The following is a 25,923-nucleotide window of genomic DNA, read 5'->3' on the forward strand; positions in this document are numbered from 1 at the left end:
GCGTGCCTCTTGCTCTTTTAATTGTTCTGCAATTTGTGACGCCATGTGTGTTTTCTGTTCTTCCAATTGTGATGCTATATATGTCTTCTGTACTTCGAGCTGTGTTTCCATCCTGGATGTTATTCGTGCCTCTTGGGATTCCATCTGTGATGACATATACGTTTTCTGTTCTTCCAGTTGTGACGACATGTTGGTGGATATTTGTGATAACATTTCGGACATTTGTGCCGATATTGCAGCCAATATCATGTGCAGGTCTGTGTTCGCCATTGTCTGCGGTGTTTCTTCCATTTTTGTTATTTCCTCGCCATCAAGATGGAAGTCATACTTTTCCACATCAATTCCTTCTGCTTCCATTGCCTCTCGTAGCCGTGCCTGAAGTTCAAGTTTAACGCCGCTTGTATTCAATCCACGGCTCTCCAACTCCTTCTTTAGTTGCTGGATCTTCAATTCACTGAACTTTGCCATGTCCTTGTTGTCCTCTTGAATTTATTCAACAATTCCTCTTCTGACACCAATTGTAACGAATTTGCTGCAAATCCTCTTATTTGCCCTTTTGCTATGTTCGTATCGCTAAACTGTTGAATAAATAACTCGAATATTGAATAATGGAAAAATGGCCTTTATTAAAGTACTTCACAATAACACTTATACTTTGCAATTAGGTGGCTTAATAACCAAACTGATAGCTGACTTTCAAAATAATACTGCTATTGCTCGCTAGATATCGTCTTAATCGAAACTGCTTGACAACTCAAATAAAACTGAATTACAGCGCCTCTACATCTGTCGCCTTTTATACTCTTTGATTTTAACATTCGCATCTTCTAGTCGCTTCGAGAATCTACTAGTCCAGCAGCTCTCAAACTTCTCAGCTGTAACTACAATTGCACAATTTTATACATCTTCTAGGCGCTTCCAGAATCTACTAGTCCAGTAGCTCTCAAACTTCTCAGCTGTAACTACAATTGCAAAATTTTATAGTTTTTCTCATTGCATACTTATAGGAGTAACTCAGATATATGCATGTTTATTTATTCGTTTATGTAGATACATAATGATTGAATTATTGATGTGAATGTTTGTAGTTTACAGTCTCTCTCGCACACATAGGCGTATAAGTAAATGCATCTGTGTGTGACATCTCTCGGCTGCCTTATATATGTGTATACATGATTTGATTATTGACGTAAATATCGCTTGTCATGGGCTTAGCATCGCCTTAGTGATGGTATAGCTTAGTGATGCTAATATCCGTAACAATATGTACATAGGTTTGTATGTAACCGCTTAAAATAACAAAATAAAGATATTAAGGCAAATTACAATAAAAAAAATTTAATAAACTAAAATTAATAAATAAAATGATATAATAAAGTAAACAAATTACGTGAAATAGAATAAGGTTTATTAAAATAAATAAAAATGTTCCTCTAATTCCCGTACAAGTACGCATGTATCTACATATGGATGATTCCATTTTCCGCTTTACATACATATGTACACCCATATTCACTCGCCGAGTTACGAGGGCGTTACACTTACTTACACTTACTTTTCATATACATACATAGATGCGCTCAACGCAATTTAAGGCCGCGGCACAATGAAATTTTTCATATACATAGATGCGTTTAATAGCGTTTTCTTTTCTGAAATAAATTGTTGCCTAAGTAAATAGTAAAGCCTTAATAGAGTTACTCCTACCCCAGGAAATGTTCAACATTTATAGTGCATGCTAGAGATATACGCCGCCGATAAACGCCGCCGCCGCCGCCGAATGTCAAAAATACCGGCGCGGCGGCGCGGCGTCGGCGCGTTACTATATTTTTTTCTCGTTTAAGACGGTTTAGGCTATTTATTGTTCATGTCGAAAATTGGTCGGATATGGTCGAAAGTGGTATCAACGGATGCGCCTCACTGCCAGTTATAAGAAACTAATTGCGAAATTTAACCCTTTATAACTAATCAAAAGTTATTTAAAATAACAGGCGCTTTCGATGTCAGCTTAACACGGACGCATCACCCAATTCAGCAAGTTATTAAAACAGAACACTAAAAGATAAGTTATATAATAAATTTATATGCTCACTTTGCATTTTTGAAAAAATTAAATGAACAATTAATTCAAATAAAATGACCCAAGGCGAACATGTTTTTAAATTGTCCTCAAGAATAAGCGAAATCAGTGATGCAAAATCCTTTGGTAGGTTCTAGGGGCATAAACACTCCTTTGAAATTATTCTTACCTCATACTTAAGTTGAGGATATATGTACTTATGAGAAGGGTTTGAAAAATCACTAAGTCTTGCATTCAAACATCTGTTGTTTATTTGCGAAACTATACAATAGCGTCTGAAATGTTAATTTTGATTTTCACACTTCATCCTTCAACACCCAAGTCTCCCGGTTTGACATTTCCTAAAGTTGGCGGCCCTATCCAAAACTAGTCCCTTGGAGTGAATCACATTGATTATAGCCTATCAAAGAAGTTTAAATATCACCTACACGTTACGGCTCCTTTTACAAATGTGAATACGTAGGCACATATATCTACCAGGTGAGGCTTTGTCCTTCGCAAGAACACTCAAAGTGGTGAAGCAAAAGCTTTCCCAAGACAGTGGAACTAATGACCGTGTGTGATACTGCCCTAAACGTAGTGGACAGCCGAACTTGTCTGAAAACTGAAGCTAAGCGGTCATCCATAATGAGCTCCTATATCGTAAGGCCGGAGAACAGTAGTTATCAACTTTCAACTTAAAATCCGTCGACTTTCATTCTAAATTTAATTTAACGAAGACTATTGAAATCAATGTTGTGAACACAAACGTCTGCAATCTTTGGTCTACATTTTAAAAATTTTATCCAGGGTCCTTGTAAAATTTTAATTTAAAAATGCGCCGAGGATTATACGATTTTCACCCATGTCGCAATGACATCCACTTAGACTGCTTATAATTTCGAGGATGGCATCTTTGGCCGAAAAGTCACTCCCTAACGTTTCAAGGTGTTTCTCTGGTGTAGCTCGGCAGCATAGCGCGACAAAAACATCCGTTGGAAAGTCTTCGGAGCTACACCTAGAGCTTCTAGGAAAGTGACGTCGACGAAGGTATGAGTTCGAAGTCGCAGTCCTATAGCTTCTGTACTGGCATATGGTGTGAGGCTCAGGAGGCGTGGTAGCGACTGGTGGTAGGGATTCCTACTGTTCGCACATCGGGAATTAAAAATAAAAAAAAATAAATGTAAGGCGCGATAACCTCCGAAGAGATCTAAGGCCGAGCTTCTCTTCCAATTTGCGTCGTGCTCCTCTTGATTTTCCCTACAAATTGGCCGGACGGGACCTACATGTTTTATGCCGACTCCGAACGGCATCTGCAAAGCAGATGAGTTTTCACTGAGAGCTTTTCATGGCAGAAATACACCCGGAGTGCTTGCCAAACACTGCCGAGGGGCGACCCCGCTTAGAAAAATTTTCTTCTAATTGAAAAATCTTATTTCTAAAATTTTGATGTTGCTTTGCCCGGGAGTTGAACCCAGGGCATACGGTGTGATAGGCGGAGCACGCTACCATCACACCACGGTGGCCGCCGTCGGGAATTGTAGCTCTTAAAAACAGCCGAAAAAACTGGAGGCGCCCTGTGCCACGAGAGTCATGAGTATTAATAGACCATTAATAGCCACCCTAAGTCGCTTTATGCGTGACCGCCAAGGAGCGACAAATGATTTAAAGAAATTGTGTTCGCGACGATTTTTAGGAGTTAACCCTAGGTGAAACTACGCTTTGCACGAGATATACAGGCAAAAGTGTGACTATTTTATGTATCTCTATTTCTTTTCAGCAGACGCAGCAGCACCAATTCCAAAGACCGGGGTTAGGTTCGAAGCCTCTCTGGAGAAAGCGAACGAGGGGCAATCCCTTCGCAAGGAGCTACTCCTGAAAATGTTTGAATGGTCTGCGAGATTTTGATGCAAAACCCCCGGATATTTCCGAAATGGCCAACACGTTGATTTCTTAAATACATATAAACAAAACCTTTCCTAAATATTATTTTTTTAAATAGAAAAATCAGCTTTTAAAGTAAGAACACCGGCGTAAACCTCTAGTGCATGCATAGAATATAAATTGCTACCCCGTGTATTAGCTGATTTTACAAGCGCGCTGTCAATGATAAAAAAAATTCATTAGCAATTATTTCCTTCTTTTTAATTTTCTTCGTCTAAAAATATGTGAAATTACGAAAATAAATTGTCCCGATCAGAGTTGCACTGCCACACCGCCATTTTATGCGGGGTAAATGTGTAACACTTTTGCGTTGCGAGCATGCAACAATTTTCACAGAAGAACGAAATACCCCGTAAAGCCGTTACCTATTTTTTAGAACAGAACAAAATATATTTACAACCCTTGCGCGGCGTACAAAAAGCGTAACACTTTGGCCAGAAAAGAAAACGCTAAAACACAAGTTAATGCATAACAGTAAAATCGCCACAATCAACCGAGAAGTTGCGTTTATAAATATGAAGGAACTTCAGACTTGACAATTGAATTGTATTTCGCATTGCCCATTCACATACAAAATTTCGCGAAGCACTGTTATAAATATTCCCTAGTTAACGAAAATACGTGCTAACATATTGTAACGAATTTTAGGAAATTCCGCTCATTTGAAACCTTCTGCTAACGTTCGAATCGCTGAACTGTTGAATAAATCACTCCAATATTCCGTATTGCAAAATGGTTTTTATTATACTACTTTTGGACTAGTACAATTATACTTCACTTCGCAACTGATAGCGTGTTTAAATCAAACTGATTGCTGATTACTCAGCTTGCACTGCTTTTATACTCTCCGTTGCTTTGTTCGCATATTTCTCATAAGGTCTAGATGTTTCTCATTCTAGAACTTTTGTATCTGCAGCTTGGTTACCATCTATATGCGTGTGTATGTGTGAGTAACTACTTCGGCTGATGACTACATCTGTGTGTGTGAGATAGTTCTTCGTCGCCTTCTACATAAATGTTGTTACCTTTAATGCGTACACGTACATAAGAGTGGCTGCTTCATTTTTTGTTGGTGCGTGATTATTTACTAACAGCCTAGTGATGCTAATTTTCGTCACACTGCCCTCCACCTAACTCTGATCGTCCCGATCAGACAAATCTCTCGATCCAACCGCTGCTAGCCTCTCCAAATGAACCACCCTTCTATTTGGTGGTTTCCTAATTGTTTGTATGCGGTAGATGACATCACTGATCCTGTTCACAACTTTGTACGGTCCTTCCCAGCTATATTGAAATTTTGAATAAACAACTTTCCGCTGGCGAGGTTTGTATAACATTACCAAATCTCCCTCCAGAAAACCTTCCGAATTGTTGTTCTTGTCGTACCTGTGTTTCATCTTACTCTTCATTATCATGGTTCGTTCCCTCACACTCTGTTGTTTGGGCAATGAACTACTTCGTAGGGCTTGATCTTGACGGATTGGCTTTGCAAAATCAGTATCGTTTTGACGTTTCACAACAGTAGTGCGCGCTGGCTTGAAACCATCCTTGCATTCTTTCTGGGAAATTCTTGATGCGGGATTACTCAAAAGCGATGCTGTTTCCTGAATCAGAGCATGTGATATCGTTTCAGCAAATGTTTGCTGTAGGCTTGCGTATGTAGCTCGCTTCGTTTCGACGTCCCATATTCCCTTTATAAAACTCTGAATATTTTCCCTTTCAGTGTATTCCACGAGTGCGTCCGCATTTGCCAAATGAGCCAACTTTTCGACATCCGACGCAAACTCCTGTAAAGTCCCATTCGGTTTTTGGTAACGGTTTTGCAACTCAATTTGGTATATCCGTTTGCTGTGTTCGCTTCCGTATTGCCTCTCTATAGCGCTCATCAATGTTGTTTGTTATCTGTTTGCTGTGTTCGCTTCCGTATCGCCTCTCTATAGCGCTCATCAATGTTTCATAGCTGTTCCGTTTGTACTCTGGAATGGTCTGTAAAATCTCAGCAGCTGGTCCTTTTAACGCCACGAACAGTGCAGCAACTTTATCTTCAGCATTCCAGTGGTGCCCTGTTGACGTCTTCTCAAATTGAAGCTTAAATACCTGGGAAGGAGCAGAGCCGTCAAAAGATGGAGTTTTTACCTTATGATTGCACGCTGAATAGTTGGGCGATTTAGTTGCAACTCCTGTATACGACCTCTCAATGTTTCAATCTCGGCATCGATTTTGTCCTCGAGTTGTAGAATTTTGTTATCCTGTGCCTCCAGCTTCGACGATACCCTTACCGCATGTGCCTCCAGCTGTGAGGATATGCGGGCCTCTTGTGCCTTCAACGACGACATTTCTGAAATGCGTGACTCCTGTGCTTCCATTATGGATGTTATACGTAGCTCCTTTGACTCCTGCTGAGATGCCTTCGTCGATCTTTGCGCAGATATTGCAGCCAATATCATGTTCAAGCCTCTGCTCATCACTGTCTGCGATGTTTCGTTCCATTTTTGTTGTTGTCTTGTCGCTGTCAGGATGAAAGACGTACTCTTCAACATTGATTCCTTCAAATACCATAGCTACCCTGAGTCGTGGTTGTAGCTCGGATTTATTGCAAGTGGTATTCAATCCACGGGCTTCCATCTGCTTTTTTAATTGCTGAAATTTCAATTCACTCAACTTTGCCATGTCCTCGTTGTGCTCTGCAACTTTGGAATTTATTCAACAATTCCTTTTCTGACACCAATTTTGGGAAATTCCGCTTGTTTGAAACCTTCTGCTAACGCTCGAATCGCTAAATATGCTGCTTCATGTTTTTGATGTTGCGTAATGATTTACTAACAGCTTAGTGATGCTAATATTCTTTACAATATTTTTTGTCGTATTCATATGTTGTATTGCAGTTTTTAATTGCGAAAAATGTTAGAAAAGTTACCAACGAGTGGGGAAAATAGTTTCACTTGCAAAGTGTGCCAGTCAAAGCAATCGTCAAATTCTTCTTCTTATGCTTTGCCTAAAACAAAAGTTGCAAGTTTGCTACGTTTTCAGATGGCGCCAGTGTCGTATAATCTACTGGTATACATTAACATACGCGCAATCTGCTCATAATGCATAAAATTGAGTTAAACGCAACCTGACGGGGCTTTTATGCATGATGCTAGATTGCACCTTCTTTATGAAGGACGGCAGACCGAGCGACACTAGTGCCATCTGACATACGACCCACGACTTTTCCCACTCTTTGGTACTTTTCCAACGTTTTTCACCATTTAAAACTGCATTTTAACAAAAGGTTAGGAGGCAATATATGTTACCAAGTATTTTTCTTGTATGATGAGAATGATTATAACAGTACTTCGTTAAACTTTTTATGTGAATATGCAAGACGAAATTAAGTTTCTATTGCTAAGTCCGAAGTTCTTTTACAAATAGGTCTAAATTCCCAGCTAAAACTGTCATAAGCGGTTGTTAGCAAAAAGGAATACTGATTTCACCCCGGATAGGTAAACCTATAAGGTAAAAAACGCACATCATACTCCTTTTAATAACGCCTTATTTTAGGCTTACTTACGCTACGAATAAGCCTTATCCCTAAGGTAAATAAAAATAAAAAATAAACGCTTTCTAAATTTAAACTTAATAATTAAAACCTAACTGCGTCAATAAATTTTGTTAATATTTTTAAGGAAACTGGATTCTTGTTTACTTGAAAAATTAGACGCCCGATGAAATATTTCATTAAGTCAGTCTACTTTTTATCGTTTTAAAATATCAATTAAAGATGTAAACTTTCAATTTCGCGCTGTTTGAGGGGATCTATTTCCAGTTTTTGGTATACTGCTTTTCATATTGTAACGAATTTGGGGATATTCCTGATAATTATGCAACTTCTGCTAACGTTCGAATCGCTGAACTGTCGAATAAATAACTCCAATATTCAGTAATGCAAAATGGTCTTTATTAGTATACTTTTGGAGTAGTACTTCACAATTATACTTCACTTTACATCTAATAGCGTGTTTAAATCAAACAGTTTTCTGATTCCTCAGCTTGCGCTGCTTTTATTATCTCATATATTTCTAGTTTATGCTTTTCTTCTAGCCATACGCGTGTGTATATGTGAGTAACTACTTCTTCTCTTAGCTGGCGGATACATATACATATTGTAACGAATTTAGTACAATTCCGCTTATTTGCAACCTTTTGCTAACGTTCGAATCACTAAACTGTTGAATAAATAACTCCAATATTCAATAATGCAAACTGGTCTTTATAAAAGTACTTCACAATAACACTTCTACTTCTCGACAGATAGTGTGCTTAAATCAAACTTACTGCCACGCCTCAGCTGGCGCTCTTTTATACTCTTCGATTTCCTCGTTCGCATACTTCTAGGCGTTTCTAGAATTTAACTTAGTTACTAGTTATAAAATTACTAGCTACAGATGCACGTTATAACTTCTCATATGCGCGTGTATATGTGAGTGATACTTGAACAAATTATTGCTTACTTTTGTGAGCATCTGAAATAAGTTATATGCATGGGTTTGTGCCTTTATCTCCGCTGCGTGTACGTACATATGTGTAGACATAATCATTGACTCGTTTATGTAGATACAAGCGACTGCTTGCTTTGTTTACTTAGTATCAGATTAGTGATGTGAATATCACTTAGTGTCACTAATATTCGTCACAATATGTATGTAAAATATCTCTTCGTTGCCTTATGCATAAATGTGGATGCTTGCTGTTTTTGTTGTTGTGATTATTTACTAACAGCATAGTGATGGTAATATTGCCACACTGCCCTCCAATTAAGTCTGATGGTACCGATCAGACACATTTTTCGATTTAAACGCCGCCATCATTTTGTTTCGTGGTTTGCCAATGGTATGTATACGGTAAACTACATCGTTGATCCGTTTTACAACTTTGTATGGGGCTTCCCAGTTACACTGAAACTTCAGGGGCAAGCCTTTCTTTCGTTGTGGGTTCTATAACAGCACCAAATCTCCTTCCCGAAAACCTTCCGGATTAATTATAATAATTTATCGTATCTGGCTTTCATCTTGTCACTCATAATCTTGGTTCGTTGTCTTGCAAGATCGTGTATTTCCCTCATCTCTTCCTCAAAGACACCAGTGGATTTCTGGCATTTCTCTCCGCATCGGCATTTATCCCAAACTTCAGCTATCAGTCGAAGGTCATTGCCAAAAATTACATTTTCGGGAGTTTGGCCCGTTGTATCATGCACTGTGGATCGGTAAGCCATATGAAGAATAATGATATGTGTGTATCCCACGCTTTATGGAACTTGTCTACTACTTTCGTTATGTGCTCCTCCAAGGTTCTATTGAATCGTTCCACCATACCATCGGACTGAGGATGCAATGCAGTCCGTGTTTTTCGAATGCCCAAATTCTTACACATTTCTTGGAATACAGCTGATTCAAAATTCCTGCCTTGGTCAAAATGTAACTCCATTGATACACCAAACCTTGCAACACAATTGTTTGTAAACATTTCTGCTACTATTTCCGCTTCTTGATTTGGGATTGGGTATACCTCAGGCCACTTGCTGAAATAATCCCTAACCACCAGTCAGTGGCGGATCCAGGGGGACCGAGGGGCGATCGCCGATGATGCCGTCCAGGTACACCAAGCATATTTTCCAATGTAGTAGTTTCAATACCTGATCCGAGAGTCTCTCAAAAGTAGCTTGTGCATTACAAAGTCCAAAAGGCATCACCGTGAATTGCCAGATACCATCTCCGACACTGAATGATATTTTCTCCTTGTCGTACTCCTTCAACTCCACTTGCCTGTAGCCACTTTTCAAGTTCAGTGTGGAAAAACATTTCGTACCAGATAGCGAGTCCAAAGTGTCGTCAATTCTTGGCAATGGGTTGCTATCTTTTTCGCGACGTCTTTCAACTTCCGATAGTTCACGCAAAACCTCATTTTTCCATCCTCCTTCTTCACAAGTACCACCGGTGAGCTCCATGGACTAGCTGATGGTTTTTTGTGTCTCTTGTGATTTCAATTGGGATGCCATATACGTCTTCTATTCTTCCAGTTGAGTTTCCATCTTGGTTGTTATACGGTTCTCCTGTGATTCCAGTTGATATGTTATACTTTCTGTTATACTGGGTTTTCATTTTTGTCGATATCTGTGTTAACAAAGCCAATATCGCATTATTCTCGCCGTGACTGGATTCGGAATTCCGTTCTTCTCTTTCAATATTGTTAATGTCTCGTCCCCATCAGGATGAAAGACATACTCGTCCACATTAATTCCTTCCGACTCCATAACCTTTCGTAGTAGTGCTTGAAGTTTGGTTTTATTACCGGCCGGTTGTGGCTAATCCACGGTTCACCAACTCCTTTTTCAGTTGCTGGATCTTTAATTCACTTAACTTTGCCAAGTCCAAGTTGTATTCGAAATCTTCGGAATTTATTCAACAATTCCTCTTCTGACACCAATTGTAACGAATTTTCGGAAATTCTTGATAATTATACACCTTCTACTAACGTTCGAATCGCTGAACTGTCGAATAAATAACTACAATATTCAGTATTGCAAAATGGTATTTATTAGACTACTTTGGGTGTAGTACTTCACAATTATAATTCACTTCACAACTAAAAGCGTGCTTAAATCAAACTGGTTTCTGATTGCTCAACTTGTGCTGCTTTTATACTCTCAGTTATCTCGTTCGCCAATTCTACTAAGGTCTAGTCATTTCGCGATCATGTGTTCTAGAACAGCTGTACCTCTTACTTGGTTACCTAGCTATATACATGTATATTTGTAGTTTATGCTTTTCTTCTTGCCATATTCGTGTGTATTTGTGAGTAAATACTTCTGCTCTTAGCTGCCGGCTACATAAATTTATCTGAAATATCTCTTGTTTGCCTTGTACATAAATGTGACTGCTTGCTGTTTTTGTTGTTGTGATTATTTACTAACAGCATAGTGATGCTAATATTCGCCACAATATTTCATGCACACTGACAGGAGCTACGTATTTTATGCCAAATCCAAACGACATCTGGTAAATACATTTTCGGGCTGGCAAACCACTGACCCCGTTTAAAAAACTATAAAATGAATTTTGAATGTTACTTGTCTCGTAATTGAACGTAGGAACTGAAAATGAATTTTCGATGAGAGATTACCAATCTATTTTTAAATAAGTGATCATAAAGATGAAAAAAGGATTAGGTTGAAATATAGCACACTATTCCCCACTCTGCCTGTTTCATAAACCTTACAACTAGGCTTTTATGGGTTATAAGCTGTATATAAAAGGTCCTAATAAAGCAAGTAGTATACCAAAATTTTTATTTATTCAAATCTTTTGCTGGGCTGCTCCATAAGAAAACATGCAAAGAATATTTTGCCGCGTGTGCGAAAATTGAGATTTGAATGGAGTGAGGTAAGAAAACTATAAATAAACTACTTTACGGAAGAAAATTTATTATAACGTAATTTTTACATATTATTATGCAGTGTTATGCAAATGTCCTAAGTCCAATAAAATTTAGGTTTAAAAAAATATGCGTGCTATGTCCACCTGAAAGCAACTTGTCACTGGGTTTCTAAATTTTGTTTCTAGAATTCCATACGATTTCTATACCCATTATGATTGACACAAGGTTGTTTTGACTTCAATTGGATAATGGTCCTGCGCAATGGCCTAAAATAATCGAGATAGATACCCGAATTACCAACATCGAAAAACATTTTGGTTAAGCCATGTCCGTCCGTTACCACACAAATTTGAGAAAAAATTGAGATATCTGGACCAAGGATAAAACATTATTAAAAAATAAGATAGTCTAAGTTCGGGCGAGACGGAACATTACATACCCAGCTGTGCACTTGAAATGCTGTTGTTGTTTGCTTTGTGTGGTTGCTAGTGCTATAAGGTGGCAGAATAATACATATGTATATGGTTCTATTCTGGGCTCATTTTCGTTCAAAAGAAGCAAAATGGATATAGAGCCTACCACTAATGAAATTTAAATATTGGTCAATACATACTTTTTATTGCTTTTTAAGTCCCACTTTCAGAACGACAAGTTAGCTTTATAACTCAGAGTGAACTTGACTTGAGGGGTTAAACTCATACATTTTTGAAAAAAAAACTTTAAATTAACTATGAGCTAAAAAAAATAACTTGGCGCTAGCAATTAAGGCTTCTTCATGAAATTTTTTATGTATATGTACGACAATAAGATTTTACCTCTATGCGGTCTGGAATTATCACATAAAATCACTACCATAATCTGTGAAAAAAGCAGTTTGGAAAAATGTGTTGGTTGGGCCCTTTGTCAATTGAAGTGACGATATGGGTATCAATCAAGAGGTATTTATGGGGGTATCAATATGGGAGGGTTACTCTACACTCTAATGCCACAATAGTATGCTTAACATTCCTAAATACAATTTCTCTTTATACTTGGGAGCAATCGTCCTCTAGAGACAACATAAAACATGTATCCCAAATTGAGCGGCCCACTAACAACAACAACATTGATGACTTAATACTTGTGAAAAATCTTATTTATATAAATTTATATAGCAAAATTTGGTGAAGATATCTCAATATTTGCTCAAATTGTCGTATTAACGGATGTACAGACGGGTGGACGGACGGACGGACGGACATAACTTAGTCGAATTTTTTTCGATACTGATGATTTTGGAAGTCTATATCAATCTCGATTCCTTTATACCTGCACAACCAACCGTTATCCAATCAAAGTTATAATACCCTGTGTACATTATTTAACTGATTTATTCAACATGTCCCTAAAACATGGTGTTTTTCCTGCTGCCTGGAAGGAGTCTTTTCTAATACCGCTCTACAAAAACGGCAGTAGGTCATGTGTACAAAATTATCGAGGAATTGCAAAATTGTCTACCATCCCAAAGGTATTTGAAGCCATTGTTACCAATCAGCTACATTTTCCATTTCTACATTGATTGCAGACTCTCAACATGGATTCTGTAGAGGCAAATCTACCATTACCAAACTAATTGAATTCACAACTCATGTTTCTAATGGATTTAGAGAAAATCTTCACACCGATGTTATTTACACTGATTTTAGTAAAGCGTTTCCCACTCCTTGCTTATCCACAAGCTGGATCGACTTGGCTTCCAACCTGGTCTCACCCAGTGAATATCTTCGTATCTCTGCCGTAGAACGCCACAAGTAATTTTTAAACTTACTCTTTCAGATGTCATTAATGTTTCGTCTGGCGTTCCACAGGGCAGCCATCTCAGTCCAGTTCTGTTCTTGCTATTTATTAATGATATCTGTACCACAATATAATATTCCAAAATTTTAATGTATGCTGATGATGTAAAACTTTTTAGGTCCTATGCGTCTATTGAAGAGTGTCCCTTGCTTCAAGCGGATTTAAACTGCTTAGTTGCTTGGTGCAACGCGAATTCAATGCCGCCGAACATCAATAAATGTAAATTCATGTGCCTCTCTCGGAGAACTTTGCCAGCAGCCTCTTACGTAATTGATAATTTTTGTCTTTTATCAGTAAATTATTTTGTTGACTTGGGAGTCACGATGGATGCTAAACTTAGTTTCAGCCTTCATATTATGACTACAGCCAATAAGGCTAGAGGTGTTCTCTCATTCGTGAAGAGATGGGCTAAAGAATTTAATGACCCTTACGTAAACAAATCCCTTTTTACCACATTAGTTAGACCGATACTAGATTACGGATCAATAGTCTGGGATCCACGATATGAAGCTCATGCAGGTAGGCTTGAGTCAATACAGAAGCAATTTTTACTTTTTTCTCTAAGGAATTTTCATTGGGACTCTGCGCAAAATCTTCCACCTTATACTAGTCGGTTAAAGCTTATCAATCTTCCAACTCTCGCTAGTCGTAGAGAAATGCTAGGCGTATTATTTATAGCTAAACTACTGAATGGACTAATTTCTAGCCCCTTTCTTTTGAACGAAGTAAACTTCAATGTCCCATCACGAGCGTCAAGACATTACAAACCTCTTCTTTTGAGGCAGTGCAGAACTAATTTCGATGTCATGATTTTAACTCTCATTCGAATTCATTTGATATAACGGATTCACCTTTTACTATAAAAAAACTGTCCATCCTATCTTAATTCGTAACAAAATAAAAAAAAAATAAAAAATATAAAAATAAAATCTTTATATGCTAAAAGCGTTGACCTATTTAACAATTTACTATATGTATAATTTTTAACTGTTATGTATATAATACTCAGCTGATGATTTTTATTCTGTAGCTGAGCAGTTTTAGATCTCAACGCTTAACAAACCTCCGCCTATCAACAACTCGGCAAAAACAAAATCCGTGCGTCATGCGGATGCGCCCCTCGTGTTGGTTGGGAGGGCTTTGGAGTGTATTAATCCGTTGGGTTTATTATTATTATTATTACTTGTTTGAAATTGAACGGTAATCACGGCCCACTTTTTCGATATTGTTTTTTTCTTGCTTCACTGAATATTTCTCGCTGCGCTCACACAAGATGTAGGTGAACGCCGGATAGTATTAAGATCTACGAAGCTCTCGAGTGCACCACTGTTTTAGGTTGTTATTCAAAATAAGTTCTTGTGGCGAAACTATGTACTGAATATGACCGAGAGACCTGTTTTAAGCACTTATGAGCACGAATATCTCGAATCAGTTTAGAAACTCTGGCTAGACACTCCGATTCAACGTGCTGAAAAGCTTTAAAAAAGTAAATCTTAATTCAAAAGTTGAAAATTTCGTCGGCCTATGTAATGCACGAAATTATGCAGATAATGCCAGTTTTTGCAAATAATCTTGTCCTTATGGCTCTGATCCAACATATTGCTTTTTGACCTTGCCTTGATTCATAGTTTTTATATGGCTTCATTAACTAAATGTACTTATCCATGCATGCGCTTGTATGTTTCAAAATAAAGTGTAGTACACCATATGCTTATGTTTATGTATTTTTTCACGAAATTTTTTTATTTTATAAATTAATAGCTATACTTATTGTTGTAAATGTAAATAATCCAAATGGGTATGTGTTTTCTTTCATGTTTTTATTTTGATATTCGTTGAACATTTTTTGGTATGTCTCTATGATTGATTTTGTGGGCATGTACAAAACCCAAAATAAAATCAAAATCATAAAAAAATTCTTTGAAAAACAAACAAAAAAAAATAACATGGAAATATAAGGACTAAATTTCACACCGGATCACAGTGTCACAACAACATCTTTATCGCCCGCTGCCTCCAACACTACACATGCCTCAGTCGGTGCAACTGATGCATCTAGCCAATCCCACAACACTGTTGGCAGTGGATTACTCTCAACTCGATCCATTTCGATGCAGAACCTGGTAACACTGGCAACATTGGGTGGCCACAATTATTCACAGACACAATCGCTACAACCGCACCGTCATGTAATCCAATCTCAACAGCAGCATTACCAGCAACCCTCAGGTGGCATTACATATACATCCGGGCAATCGTTAAGTGCATCAACACAAGCGCATGGGCACATGGCCCATCTATTACAAACTCCAATTCCTATGGTTGCACCATCATTGACTGGAACTACGAGCAACACTCTGTGTAAGTATAAGCTTATAATTTAGTCGAAATTTTTTCAGCATATAGTATACATAATACTTACGTATTCATACATTAATTGAAATCAATAGTATTTGTTTAAACTTATAAATGGTTATAAACCGTAAAAATTTAGAAGGTTTATCAATCATATATCAAACATTTATGCAACAAAAATTACGCGAATTTGAATACTTAACCAACATGATGGTAAATTTATTCAAATCAATGAGGGTGCATGACGTTTGATTTTTTTAATGAATTCGATTAAAATAATTAAACGTGTTCATTTTCTTGCGAGTAGCTGCCTATCATCTAACTTAGCTGCATAAACCTTGCCAGCAATTTTCAGGTGATTTTATCGTCTATCGTAAAAAAGTAAAATAATCGATAGGCTTGCAGTAATTAAGGTGATTTATGTTAGTTAATTTCACAAGCACAAAAAATACTTTTCGTCCAAGCTATTTAGAAGATTAATAACTGTATTGAGATTTTCTCTTTAATTCAATAATTTTTTAGAAATCTTTTTTCAATTAACTCTTTTACATTTCCTGAACTTGAATAAAAACCTTTTGCAGCTTGCCCTAATCAGGAATTTATCTTTAAATATTAAAAAAGTTAAGGAAAATCAAATATTTTTGGACTCTTCGAATTTTTGGGTCGTTTGACTTTATTTAAAGCAGCATACATTTTAATAGTTGTTTTGTACACCCAGCGGGTAAGGCGGCTTAGAAAATATCTACGGCAGGTATGTCTGTCGTAAGAGACGAATAAAATACCAAATTGAGTTAGGGGGTTGCAAGCGAAATCTATAGCTTCCAATTATCAACCGATGCTCCAGCGACCCCTACGTCCTCACAGAACAAGGGGCCAGGAGGGGGGTATAGCGTATAAGGTTCCATGTAGTAATATTAAATCGTTCTAGAGATGGTCGGTCTAGTACCTTAATGGCAAGGGACCATGCACATCGATAACACTCCTCAAAACCTTCACGGAATGACCTTATCGCTACAACAACAAAAAACAATAGTTTTTTTTTTTTAAGTCGAAAAAGTTCGGGTAATAAAATTGTCCTGGAGCAAAGTTTATGGGATCCAGGGGATCCCCATAGCATTTGTATGAGAAATCATGCATGCTTTTTATTTTTCGAATTTTTTTTTTTTTTTTTTCAAAAAAACTTCACAGATAAAAATAAAATAGATCGGTCCACTTCCCGGCAAGAAACTTCACAGGAACGCTATCCTATCTCTCAAGTTAGATCAAACTGCACACGGTGTGCAAATTTGATTGAAATCGGTTAAATAGCTTAGGAGTCCATCGCGGACAAACAATGTGACACGAAATTTTTATATATTAAGATTACAACTGGGAAACAATTACTTTGGGATTCTCAACGCGTCTTGGTTCGTTTTTTAGCACGAAGAAAAATATGTGACCGATAGCACTAGAAAGGGAGAAATGTTGCATATACGAAAGGGGTGTAACAGCAGGTATAAAAGCAACCAAAGTAACAGCCAAATTAGTTCTATTAGCTAAAATATTTATAAATTGAAGATTTAAAACATTTATTTTTTTGCTATAAATGTACAGTTAGTCCGATTGAATAAAAGAAAGAAAAAATTGGTGAAATCGGTGAAACCGTTTCTGTCTATTGGCTGAAATATTTTTCAATTGAGGTTTTAAAAAAAAAATGATTCAGCTTTGAACGTACTAACGCACACAAATTCATTTTTATATATATATCCCGGCCAACATTTTTTGAAAATTTTGATCAAAAAATATTTAAATATCATACCCCAAGATGATTAAAAACGTTCAAATTTAAAAGCATTTTCTGTTCGAAAATTAACGTATCGTCGGGGATGAAAATGTACCATAAATGTGATTATTCTTGAATAATCATTTATAGTTCCTATTTCTAAATGCTTTTTATTCATATTTGATATAATTGTAAAATTTAGCTTTAATTGTTTTAGAGTAATATTTGACTGCTTTTCACAGTCATTTTCTGATCATATTCTTGAATATATTTCAATCGTTTTGGTTGAGATTTTTGAATCATTTTTGAATGCCATTATAATGCATTTATTCTTCATATTTCATTCAAAATAGGATACTACATAACAATCTTATTTCATCAGGGGAAGAAAGCATGCGAAAGTGAGCTATTCGAACCACAGCTAACTCGCAAACAAACTTGACCGATATACACCTGCGACTACAACATCCAACATCAGCATTATCGTCTGCATCTTAAAATAAAGATACGATGCGGGATGTTGAAGCCATATCCAGGTATGTCAAGTTAGTTTCACTTACATGGGGTTGAAATAGCTCACAACCTATGTATTGTCCAATCATTATGTATTTTCTGGGAAACTGAGGGGGAGAAATGGTTGGGGAAATCTTGGTTCACGAGCAGCATTACAATTTTTTTGTCTTGGAGAATATCTTTTGCGTAAGTAATAAAATTTTTATATATTTTTTCCTAGCTTCATGATGGCAAAAATATGTGTATGTGAAAAAAATAAAATTTTTAATGAAAAGTAAAATTTCAACAAGTATAAAATTCATTATTCAGTCAACAAATATATTCATAAAAGATTCAGAAAGCTGAATGAAAAATGATTATAAATTTTTGATCACCTAAAGTAAACACATTTGAATCAAATATAGCAAAATGTGATTGAAAAACTATATTCAGTTTTTGATCATCAAAGGTAAGCATATTTGATTATTCGTTTTGTTGGTTTTTATGAAATATTAAAATTTAGTCATTAAAGGACTTCAAAAATTATCCCAAAAAGTGATCGAAAAATGCTTTTTAGTTTTTCGTCATCAAAAGTATTCATATTTGATTATTTCTTTTGTTCAATTGTATGATAAATCATTATTTAATCAGAAAGAGTAAACAAATTGTATTGATATGTAGGGCAATTCAAAATTGAATCACCTAAATGCTGAGTGGGATGTAGATGAAATTATTTTTCCTGCCATTACTTAGATTAGTTTACCATTCAAAAACAATGCACAAATAATGCAATTATATATGCTAGTGACTGACAATTGGTATGCAAAACTGTTCATATCTAATCTAATATTTCTAATATATATAAATTTTTTTCGAACATGGAAAGGGGGTAGGGGTCCCACTATATTTGGTGGTTAACCAAATATTTATTTTATTTTTAAAAATTTATATTTTGTTTATTTTTGAGTTCAGATATTTTCAAAACTAATTAGAATTTTCTTTTTTTGAAGTTATTCAAAAATTTTAAGTTAACACGAAAACTCAATAAAAATTATTTTAAAAATTAAAGTAAAGAGTACAAAGCAGTTAACACTATATTTACTCCCCCTCCAAGAAAATTTGAAACAAACAAATTATTAATTAATATTAAATGTAACCTTTTTTTTGTTTTTTGTTGTTTAATGTATTTGTATTTAAATTAGTGTTAATAAGTATGTTTGCTGGTTTAAGTAAATCAATTGAAATATTTTTAATAGTATTTTTGTATTGAATTGTAAATGTTTTATGTTTCTTAGAGATAACTTTAAAAGGTCGTTCATAAGGTGATTCTAAATTAGATTTACGAAGAACTTTAACAAAAACATACTCACAATTTTCCAATTTTTTAGGAACGAAAAATTTTTCTTTGTTATGATGAAAAACTTTAGAACGAACAAGCGAAAAATATTCTCTTATTTTATGAAGAGGGTCATTAGAAAAATCATGTTCTTTATTACTATTTGAAATAATTAATTCACCAGGTATTCTAAGTGTTTGGCCATAAACAAGTTCAGCAGATGAACATTTTAAATCTTCTTTAATAGAAGTTCGTAAACCAAGTAGAATGAATGGTAAAATGTCAGACCAATGAACCGAGTCGTTTGATGCTATAATTGCTGCTTTTAAAGTTCGATGAAATCTCTCTATCATGCCATTTGCTTGGGGATGGTAAGGAGATGTATGAATTTTATGAGAACCTAAAAGTTTAGTTAATTCTGTAAAAAATTGTGAGGTGAATTGTGAACCTTGATCTACTGTAATATTTAATGGTATACCAAATCGTGGTATATAATTTTGAATAAAAGTTTTTACTATAGTATTTGTTGAAATATCTTTAAGCGGATAAGCTTCAGGCCAACGTGAAAAACTGTCCATAATTGTCAAAATATAACAATTTCCATTTGAAACTGGAAGAGGTCCAACAATATCCATATGAATATGTTCAAAACGGCCTGATGGTATTTGAATTTTTTGGATAGGAGATTTAGTATGTCTTGAAATTTTGGATTTTTGACAATTGATGCAAGATGAAGTCCAATCGTTAATCTCTTTACGCATGTTAGGCCAATAATATTTATTTTGAATTAATTTTCTAGTTGTTCTTATACTTGGATGAGATAATGAGTGAATTTTGTCAAATATAATTCTTCTCATAGAATGTGGAACATAAGGTCGAAAAGGTTGTAGATAAACATCACACCATATGTTTAAATTAACAACTGGAATATAAATTTCTTTTAAATTATTTTTAGAATTTGGATCAGAAATGGTTTTTTGAAAAAATGTATCAGTTTTTTGTTCTTTATATAAAGTTTCTAAATTTATATCTTGAGTTGAAATTGCATTTATTTCTGGAATACGGGAAAGTGTGTCGGCAACTATGTTGTCTTTTCCACGTATATATTGAATATCATTTGTAAATTGAGCAATATATTCAAGATGACGTAGTTGACGAGGAGATCTATCTACTTTAGAATTTAGAACATGTATTAAAGGTTTATGATCAGTATAAATTGTAAAAGTTCTACCTTCAAGAAAATGTTTAAAATGTTTAATTGAATTATAAATTGCCAAAAGTTCACGATCAAATGTTGAATATTTAGTTTCTGTTGTAGTTAATTTTCTTGAAAAATAAGCTAAAGGTTCTAGTATATTATTGCTAGTTTGTTGAAGAACTGCTCCAATAGCAACATTTGATGCATCTACTGCTAATGATAAAGTACCATTTTTGTCTAAATGTGTAAGGAAAGTATTTTTAGCAAAAAGTTTTTTAACATTTTCGAAAGCTGTTGTGGTTTCATTTGTCCAATTTAATTGTTTGAGTTTGTTTTAATTGCATGTGTTAACATTTCATGAAGAGGACTAAGTTCTGTTGCTAACATTTTAATATATCTGTGATAGTAATTTATCATACCTAAAAATTTTTGTAATTTATTTATAGAAATTGGTTTTTCAAAATTTGTTATGATTTCAATTCTATCTAAAGATGGTTTAATACCTTCGCCTGAAATTTCGTAACTTAAGATATTTAATTTATTTACACCGAGAGTACATTTTGAAGGTTTAATATTTAAATTATATTCTTCAAGTCTTTTGAAAACTGATTTTAAATGATTTATATGTTGATCTTCATTATCACTGGCAATAAGAATGTCATCAATGTATGTAAATACAAAATCGAAATCAGAAAATACTTCATTAATAAAGCGTTGGAAAGTTTGAGCACTGTTTCGTAAACCGAAGGGCATTCTTACGAATTCAAACATTCCAAAAGGGGTAGTTATTGCGGTTTTATGAATGTCTTCTTCTGCCATTTGAATTTGGTGGTAGGCACGCACAAGATCAATTTTGGAAAAAAATTGTTTGTTTTTTAAATCAATTGTTAAATCGTGAATATGTGGTAAAGGATACCGATCTGGTGTAGTAATAAAATTAAGTCTTCGATAGTCTCCGCAAGGTCTCCAATCATTTGGTTCTTTTTTAGGAACGAGATGAAGTGGAGATGCAATAGGAGAATTTGAGGGTCTGCATATACCAGTTTTAACTAAAAACTCAAATTCAGTTTTAGCAATTTTAAGTTTGATTGGATCAAGACGTCTGGGTTTCGAAAATGGTAAAATACCTTTTGTTTCTATCCTGTGAACCGTATGGTGTTTAACTTTTTTAGTATAATCTGGTTCGCAGGTAATAGATGGAAATTCATTAAGTAATTTTGAAAACCTATTTTCGACAATAGGAATTTTGAGTGAGAAAATATCAGAAAATCCAGAAGATCCAGCAACTTTAATTTTTGTAGTAGAATCCATTATTTCTTTATTTTTAATATTGACAATAATTCCGAATTTTTCTAAAAAGTTTGCTCCTAAAATTGGTGTATCAATATTCGCAATAATGAATGGAAATTCAAAATCTCTTCTTAAACCTAAATCAATTTTAAGTAGTTTTGTACCGAAAGTTTCAATTGAAGAACCGTTTGCTGCAGTCAAAGTAAGATCCGAATTTCTTTTATAAATTTTAAATTTAGAAAAGGGAATAACTGATACAACTGCACCGGTATCGATAAGAAAATTAAGTTTATTGAATTTATCAAATATGAATAGGCGACGAGTAGGTTTAATAATAGTTCCATTATCCGTCACCGTCATAATGGATCGTTTCAGTTTAAATTTTGTTCGTAATTTGAATTATGATTTTGATTAAAATTGCATGGGGGGTATACATTTGAGAGCGTTTTTCTTAAATTTTTTGTGATACCAACAAATAGTTGTTTGTGAATTAAAATTACGATTGTTTGAAAAATTTCTTGATCCTTAAAAATTTCGAGATTTAGATCTATTTCTATCTTAGATCTTGAACGGATTTGTAATTGATTAATATTATTAGAAATTTTATTTAAATTTTGAAAAATAGCCGTGGTTAATTCAGTTAAATTTTTAACGCATTGTTCTAAAATATTATTATTTATACTTGAGACTACAGGAGATTTGGAAAAATGAGGAATATTGATTAAATCAAAAAGTGTGTCAGCTAAAATAATAATTTCATCTCTGTTTTGATTATTATTGGAAGTCAAATGAATTTGTATTTCTTGTGGTAATTTACGAATCCACAATTTAAAGAGTAATTCTTCGCTAACTATGGAGTCAGAACCTATAAGTGATTTCATAAATCTGAATAATTCAGATGGTGAACGATCACCAAGTTCAGCTTTTGAAAATAATTGTTGTAATCGTTTTTCTTCGCTAAGAGAAAATCTTTCACATAGAATTTTTTTGATATGATACAATTTATTAAAAAGAGGAGGAGGGTTAATAACATCTAAAATTTTAGAAATAGTATCTCGTTGAAGAGTAATTAGAACATTTTGAAATTTTAAATTATCATCAGTGATATTATTAATTTCAAATTGTCCTTCAACAAGTAAAAACCAGGCATCAGGACAATCTTGCCAAAATTGTGATAATTTAATAGATTTATTAGAAGGAAAATTTGTAAAGTTATCTTGTGTTGAAGTATCTTGTGTTATATTAGAGATGTTGTTTTGTGTTGTATTAATGTTAGAATTTTGAGTTGTATTGTGAGTCATTGTGTTATTTGTATAATTGTTGTTTTGATTTTCCGAATTTGTAAACTTACGGGTTCGTATTGGTGAACGTAGAACCATATGAAACAAAAAAAATTATATGAAAAATTTGAAAATTAGGAAATATTTAAGATTTTTTTTTGGAAAGGGAGTTAACAATTTAAATAAAATATTTAATTTTATATAAAAAATAAATAAATTTAAATAATTTATATTAAAATTGTTAAAATATAAAAATAATCTTAAAATAAATTTGAAAGTTTAAAAGGTTTAAAATTTTAATTTAAATTATAATGGGAAAATTTTTAATATGATATTAAAATAAAAATTATACTTACCTAAAATTAAATTAGTAAAAAAATATTAAAATTAATAAGTAGTTGATTGATGATTGTAAAGCAAATCAATTGCGTTTTTTTGATGTGATGACAATTAAATACATCGTTGTTGCTGTTTATGCAATGGTTTTGTTATGCAATGGCTTTGTAATTAGTGAAGAGGACGTTAAAGGTTACGAATGATTCCAACAAATGGTATACAAAATGACGATGTTTCGTTGAATATTAAACTATTTCGATATATAAATGAATTGTAGGAAGGAATTAGCGGTATTATCTTAATAAATTTTGAGTTTAATATATTCGACAGTAAATTATGTGCGTAAGTCGACTTCAAACATTTTCGCATATTCTTTCACTTCTTCAATGCCAAGAGTATATGTTGATTTAAATATCAGATAGGAAGTGAAAATATTTTGTCAATGGGTCAGTAGTTCTTTAAAATTACTTTAAGCTTCTTAGTTTTGTTATTAATAAACACGATTTTCGTTTAGGTACACAATTTTTTGGTCTCTTTTATTAAAATTAAGCGGCAGTTTAATTTAAATTCATTAATTTTTGCATTGAATAATTCTTGTAAATATTAAATCTGTTTTATTTCATTTTCTAGTATATTAATTTAAAAATCACATATTTGTTTGTTAGAGCTTTTTGTCATAGCACTGATGTATTGTGATGATGGTGTTTTTACTTGACCCATCAGACGTAATATATATGTATATCCAATTAAGTTATTTCTTCATAAGTTGGTTCAGGTAACTAAAACAAATTTTCTTTGATAGCACGTCACTTAGTTACACTTTTATTTGCGGTATTTTATTGGTTAGTTTTGCGATACGTAAAGCGTCACCTTTAGTAATTGTATCACGTATAGACTTATATAAAAATTTAGGTCCGTTGGTAGAATCGCCAATATATTTGGTGGTTAACCAAATACTTATTTTATTTTTAAAAATTTATATTTTGTTTATTTTTGAGTTCAGATATTTTCAAAACTAATTAGAATTTTCTTTTTTTGAAGTTATTTAAAAATTTTAAGTTAACACGAAAACTCAATAAAAATTATTTTAAAAATTAAAGTAAAGAGTACAAAGTAGTTAACACTATACCCACGACCCCTTCGAATAATTACTTTTTAACAATTTTTACACATTACAACTTTACGTATACTAGCCTTCACCAATATTACAGACTCAATGGGTCAAATAAGTCGAAGGCTTAAAAAGTGAGCAGTGACACCCTCCGCCCCTCTCCCCCTTCTCTCCTCCTCTTGTGCAAAATATTTAAATTGTTATAACTCAATATACATTTTCTCCTAAATCAATAGTTTTTGGTATCTGGCACATACAGGTCGAGATCTAAACAATTTTGGAAAAACGATCAGTGGTCCTCTCCTTCTCCTCCCGCCATCCGCACTCCTCCAATTGTTTTTATTAGCACGCTTTTATTAGCTTTACCTGTATGTTTCTATGTAACTCTTCATTCGCTCCAACGCGCCTGCTGCCTTTATACATGGTTTTATAATTAGCTTCACCTTATTTGTAAACCCGTTAGGGTCATATCGAGACCCTAACGGGATCATTTGTGTATAGTTTTCGGGATCCGTCCGGGATCTCGTCGGGGTGATTTTGGGACTTTTTCAGAACTATTAAGGGATCATTTCGGGACTATTTCGCGATCATTTGGGAACCCTTCCGGCATCATTTCTGGATTGGTTTTGGGATCCGTCCGGCAACCCATCGGGCCATTTTCGGGATCATTTGGGTACCTTTGAGAGATAAATTCTTGATGGTTTCTGGGATCACTACGGGACTTTTTCGGGGTCATTTTGGGTCCCTTTCGTAATCATTTCTGGATGGTTTCCGGGATCCGTTCGGAATCCCGTCGGGGTAATTTCAGGACTTTTTTAGAATCATTTGGGGTATCTTCCTTCATTCCTCCTTCCGTCATTTCGGGACTTTTCGCCACTAACACGGGATCATTTGGAGGACATTTTCGGCATAATATCTGAATGGTTTCGTCGGGGTCATTTCGGGATCATTTGGAGTCCTTTCCGCCATCATTTCTGGATGGTTTTCGGGATCCCGTCGGGGCCATTTCGGGGCTATTTCGGGGTTATTTGAGGATCCCGTTTCGTCGGGGTCATTTCGCGACTTTTTATCAACTAATACGGGATCATTTGGGGACCCTATCGGCATCATTTCTGGATGGGGTCATTTCGGGACTATTTCGGGATCGTTTGGGGTACCTACCGGCGTAATTTCTGGATGGTTTTCGGGATCCGTCCGGGATCCCGTCGGGGTAATTTCGGGACTTTTTCGGGATCATTTGTGGTCCCTTCCGGCATCATTTCTAGATGGTTTTCGGGATTCGTACTGGATCTCGTCGGGGTCATTTCAGGACTTTTTCGGGATCATTTGTGGTACCTTCCGGCATCATTTCTAGATGGTTTACGGGGTCCTTCCGGGATCCCGTCTTGGTTATTTGGGGACTTTTCCGCGACTAACACGGGGTCATTTGGGGAGCCTTTCGCCATCATTTCTGGATGGTTTTCGGAATCCCGGGAGCCCGTCAGGGTCATTTGGGGAGTATTTGGGGA

At 35.0% G+C, this 25,923-nt stretch overlaps 1 protein-coding gene across 10 annotated transcripts in view; it reads left to right on the forward strand.

Moving 5' to 3' along the window:
- The window catches only part of LOC137240360 (CUGBP Elav-like family member 1), a 1,194,531-nt gene that overhangs the window by 991,615 nt on the left and 176,993 nt on the right, over nt 1-25,923 (forward strand). For 9 of the 10 annotated variants that reach the window (XM_067766480.1, XM_067766472.1, XM_067766477.1 and 6 more), the window contains one exon: nt 15,215-15,616. The exons of the other annotated variant lie outside the window; for it this stretch is intronic. In XM_067766480.1, coding sequence (XP_067622581.1) covers nt 15,215-15,616 — 402 coding nt within the window. The remainder of the gene's footprint in view (nt 1-15,214; nt 15,617-25,923) is intronic. 10 annotated transcript variants of the gene reach the window in all.

The sequence above is a fragment of the Eurosta solidaginis genome, chromosome 2, assembly GCF_040869045.1.
Source record: "Eurosta solidaginis isolate ZX-2024a chromosome 2, ASM4086904v1, whole genome shotgun sequence".
NCBI lineage: Eukaryota > Metazoa > Arthropoda > Insecta > Diptera > Tephritidae > Eurosta > Eurosta solidaginis.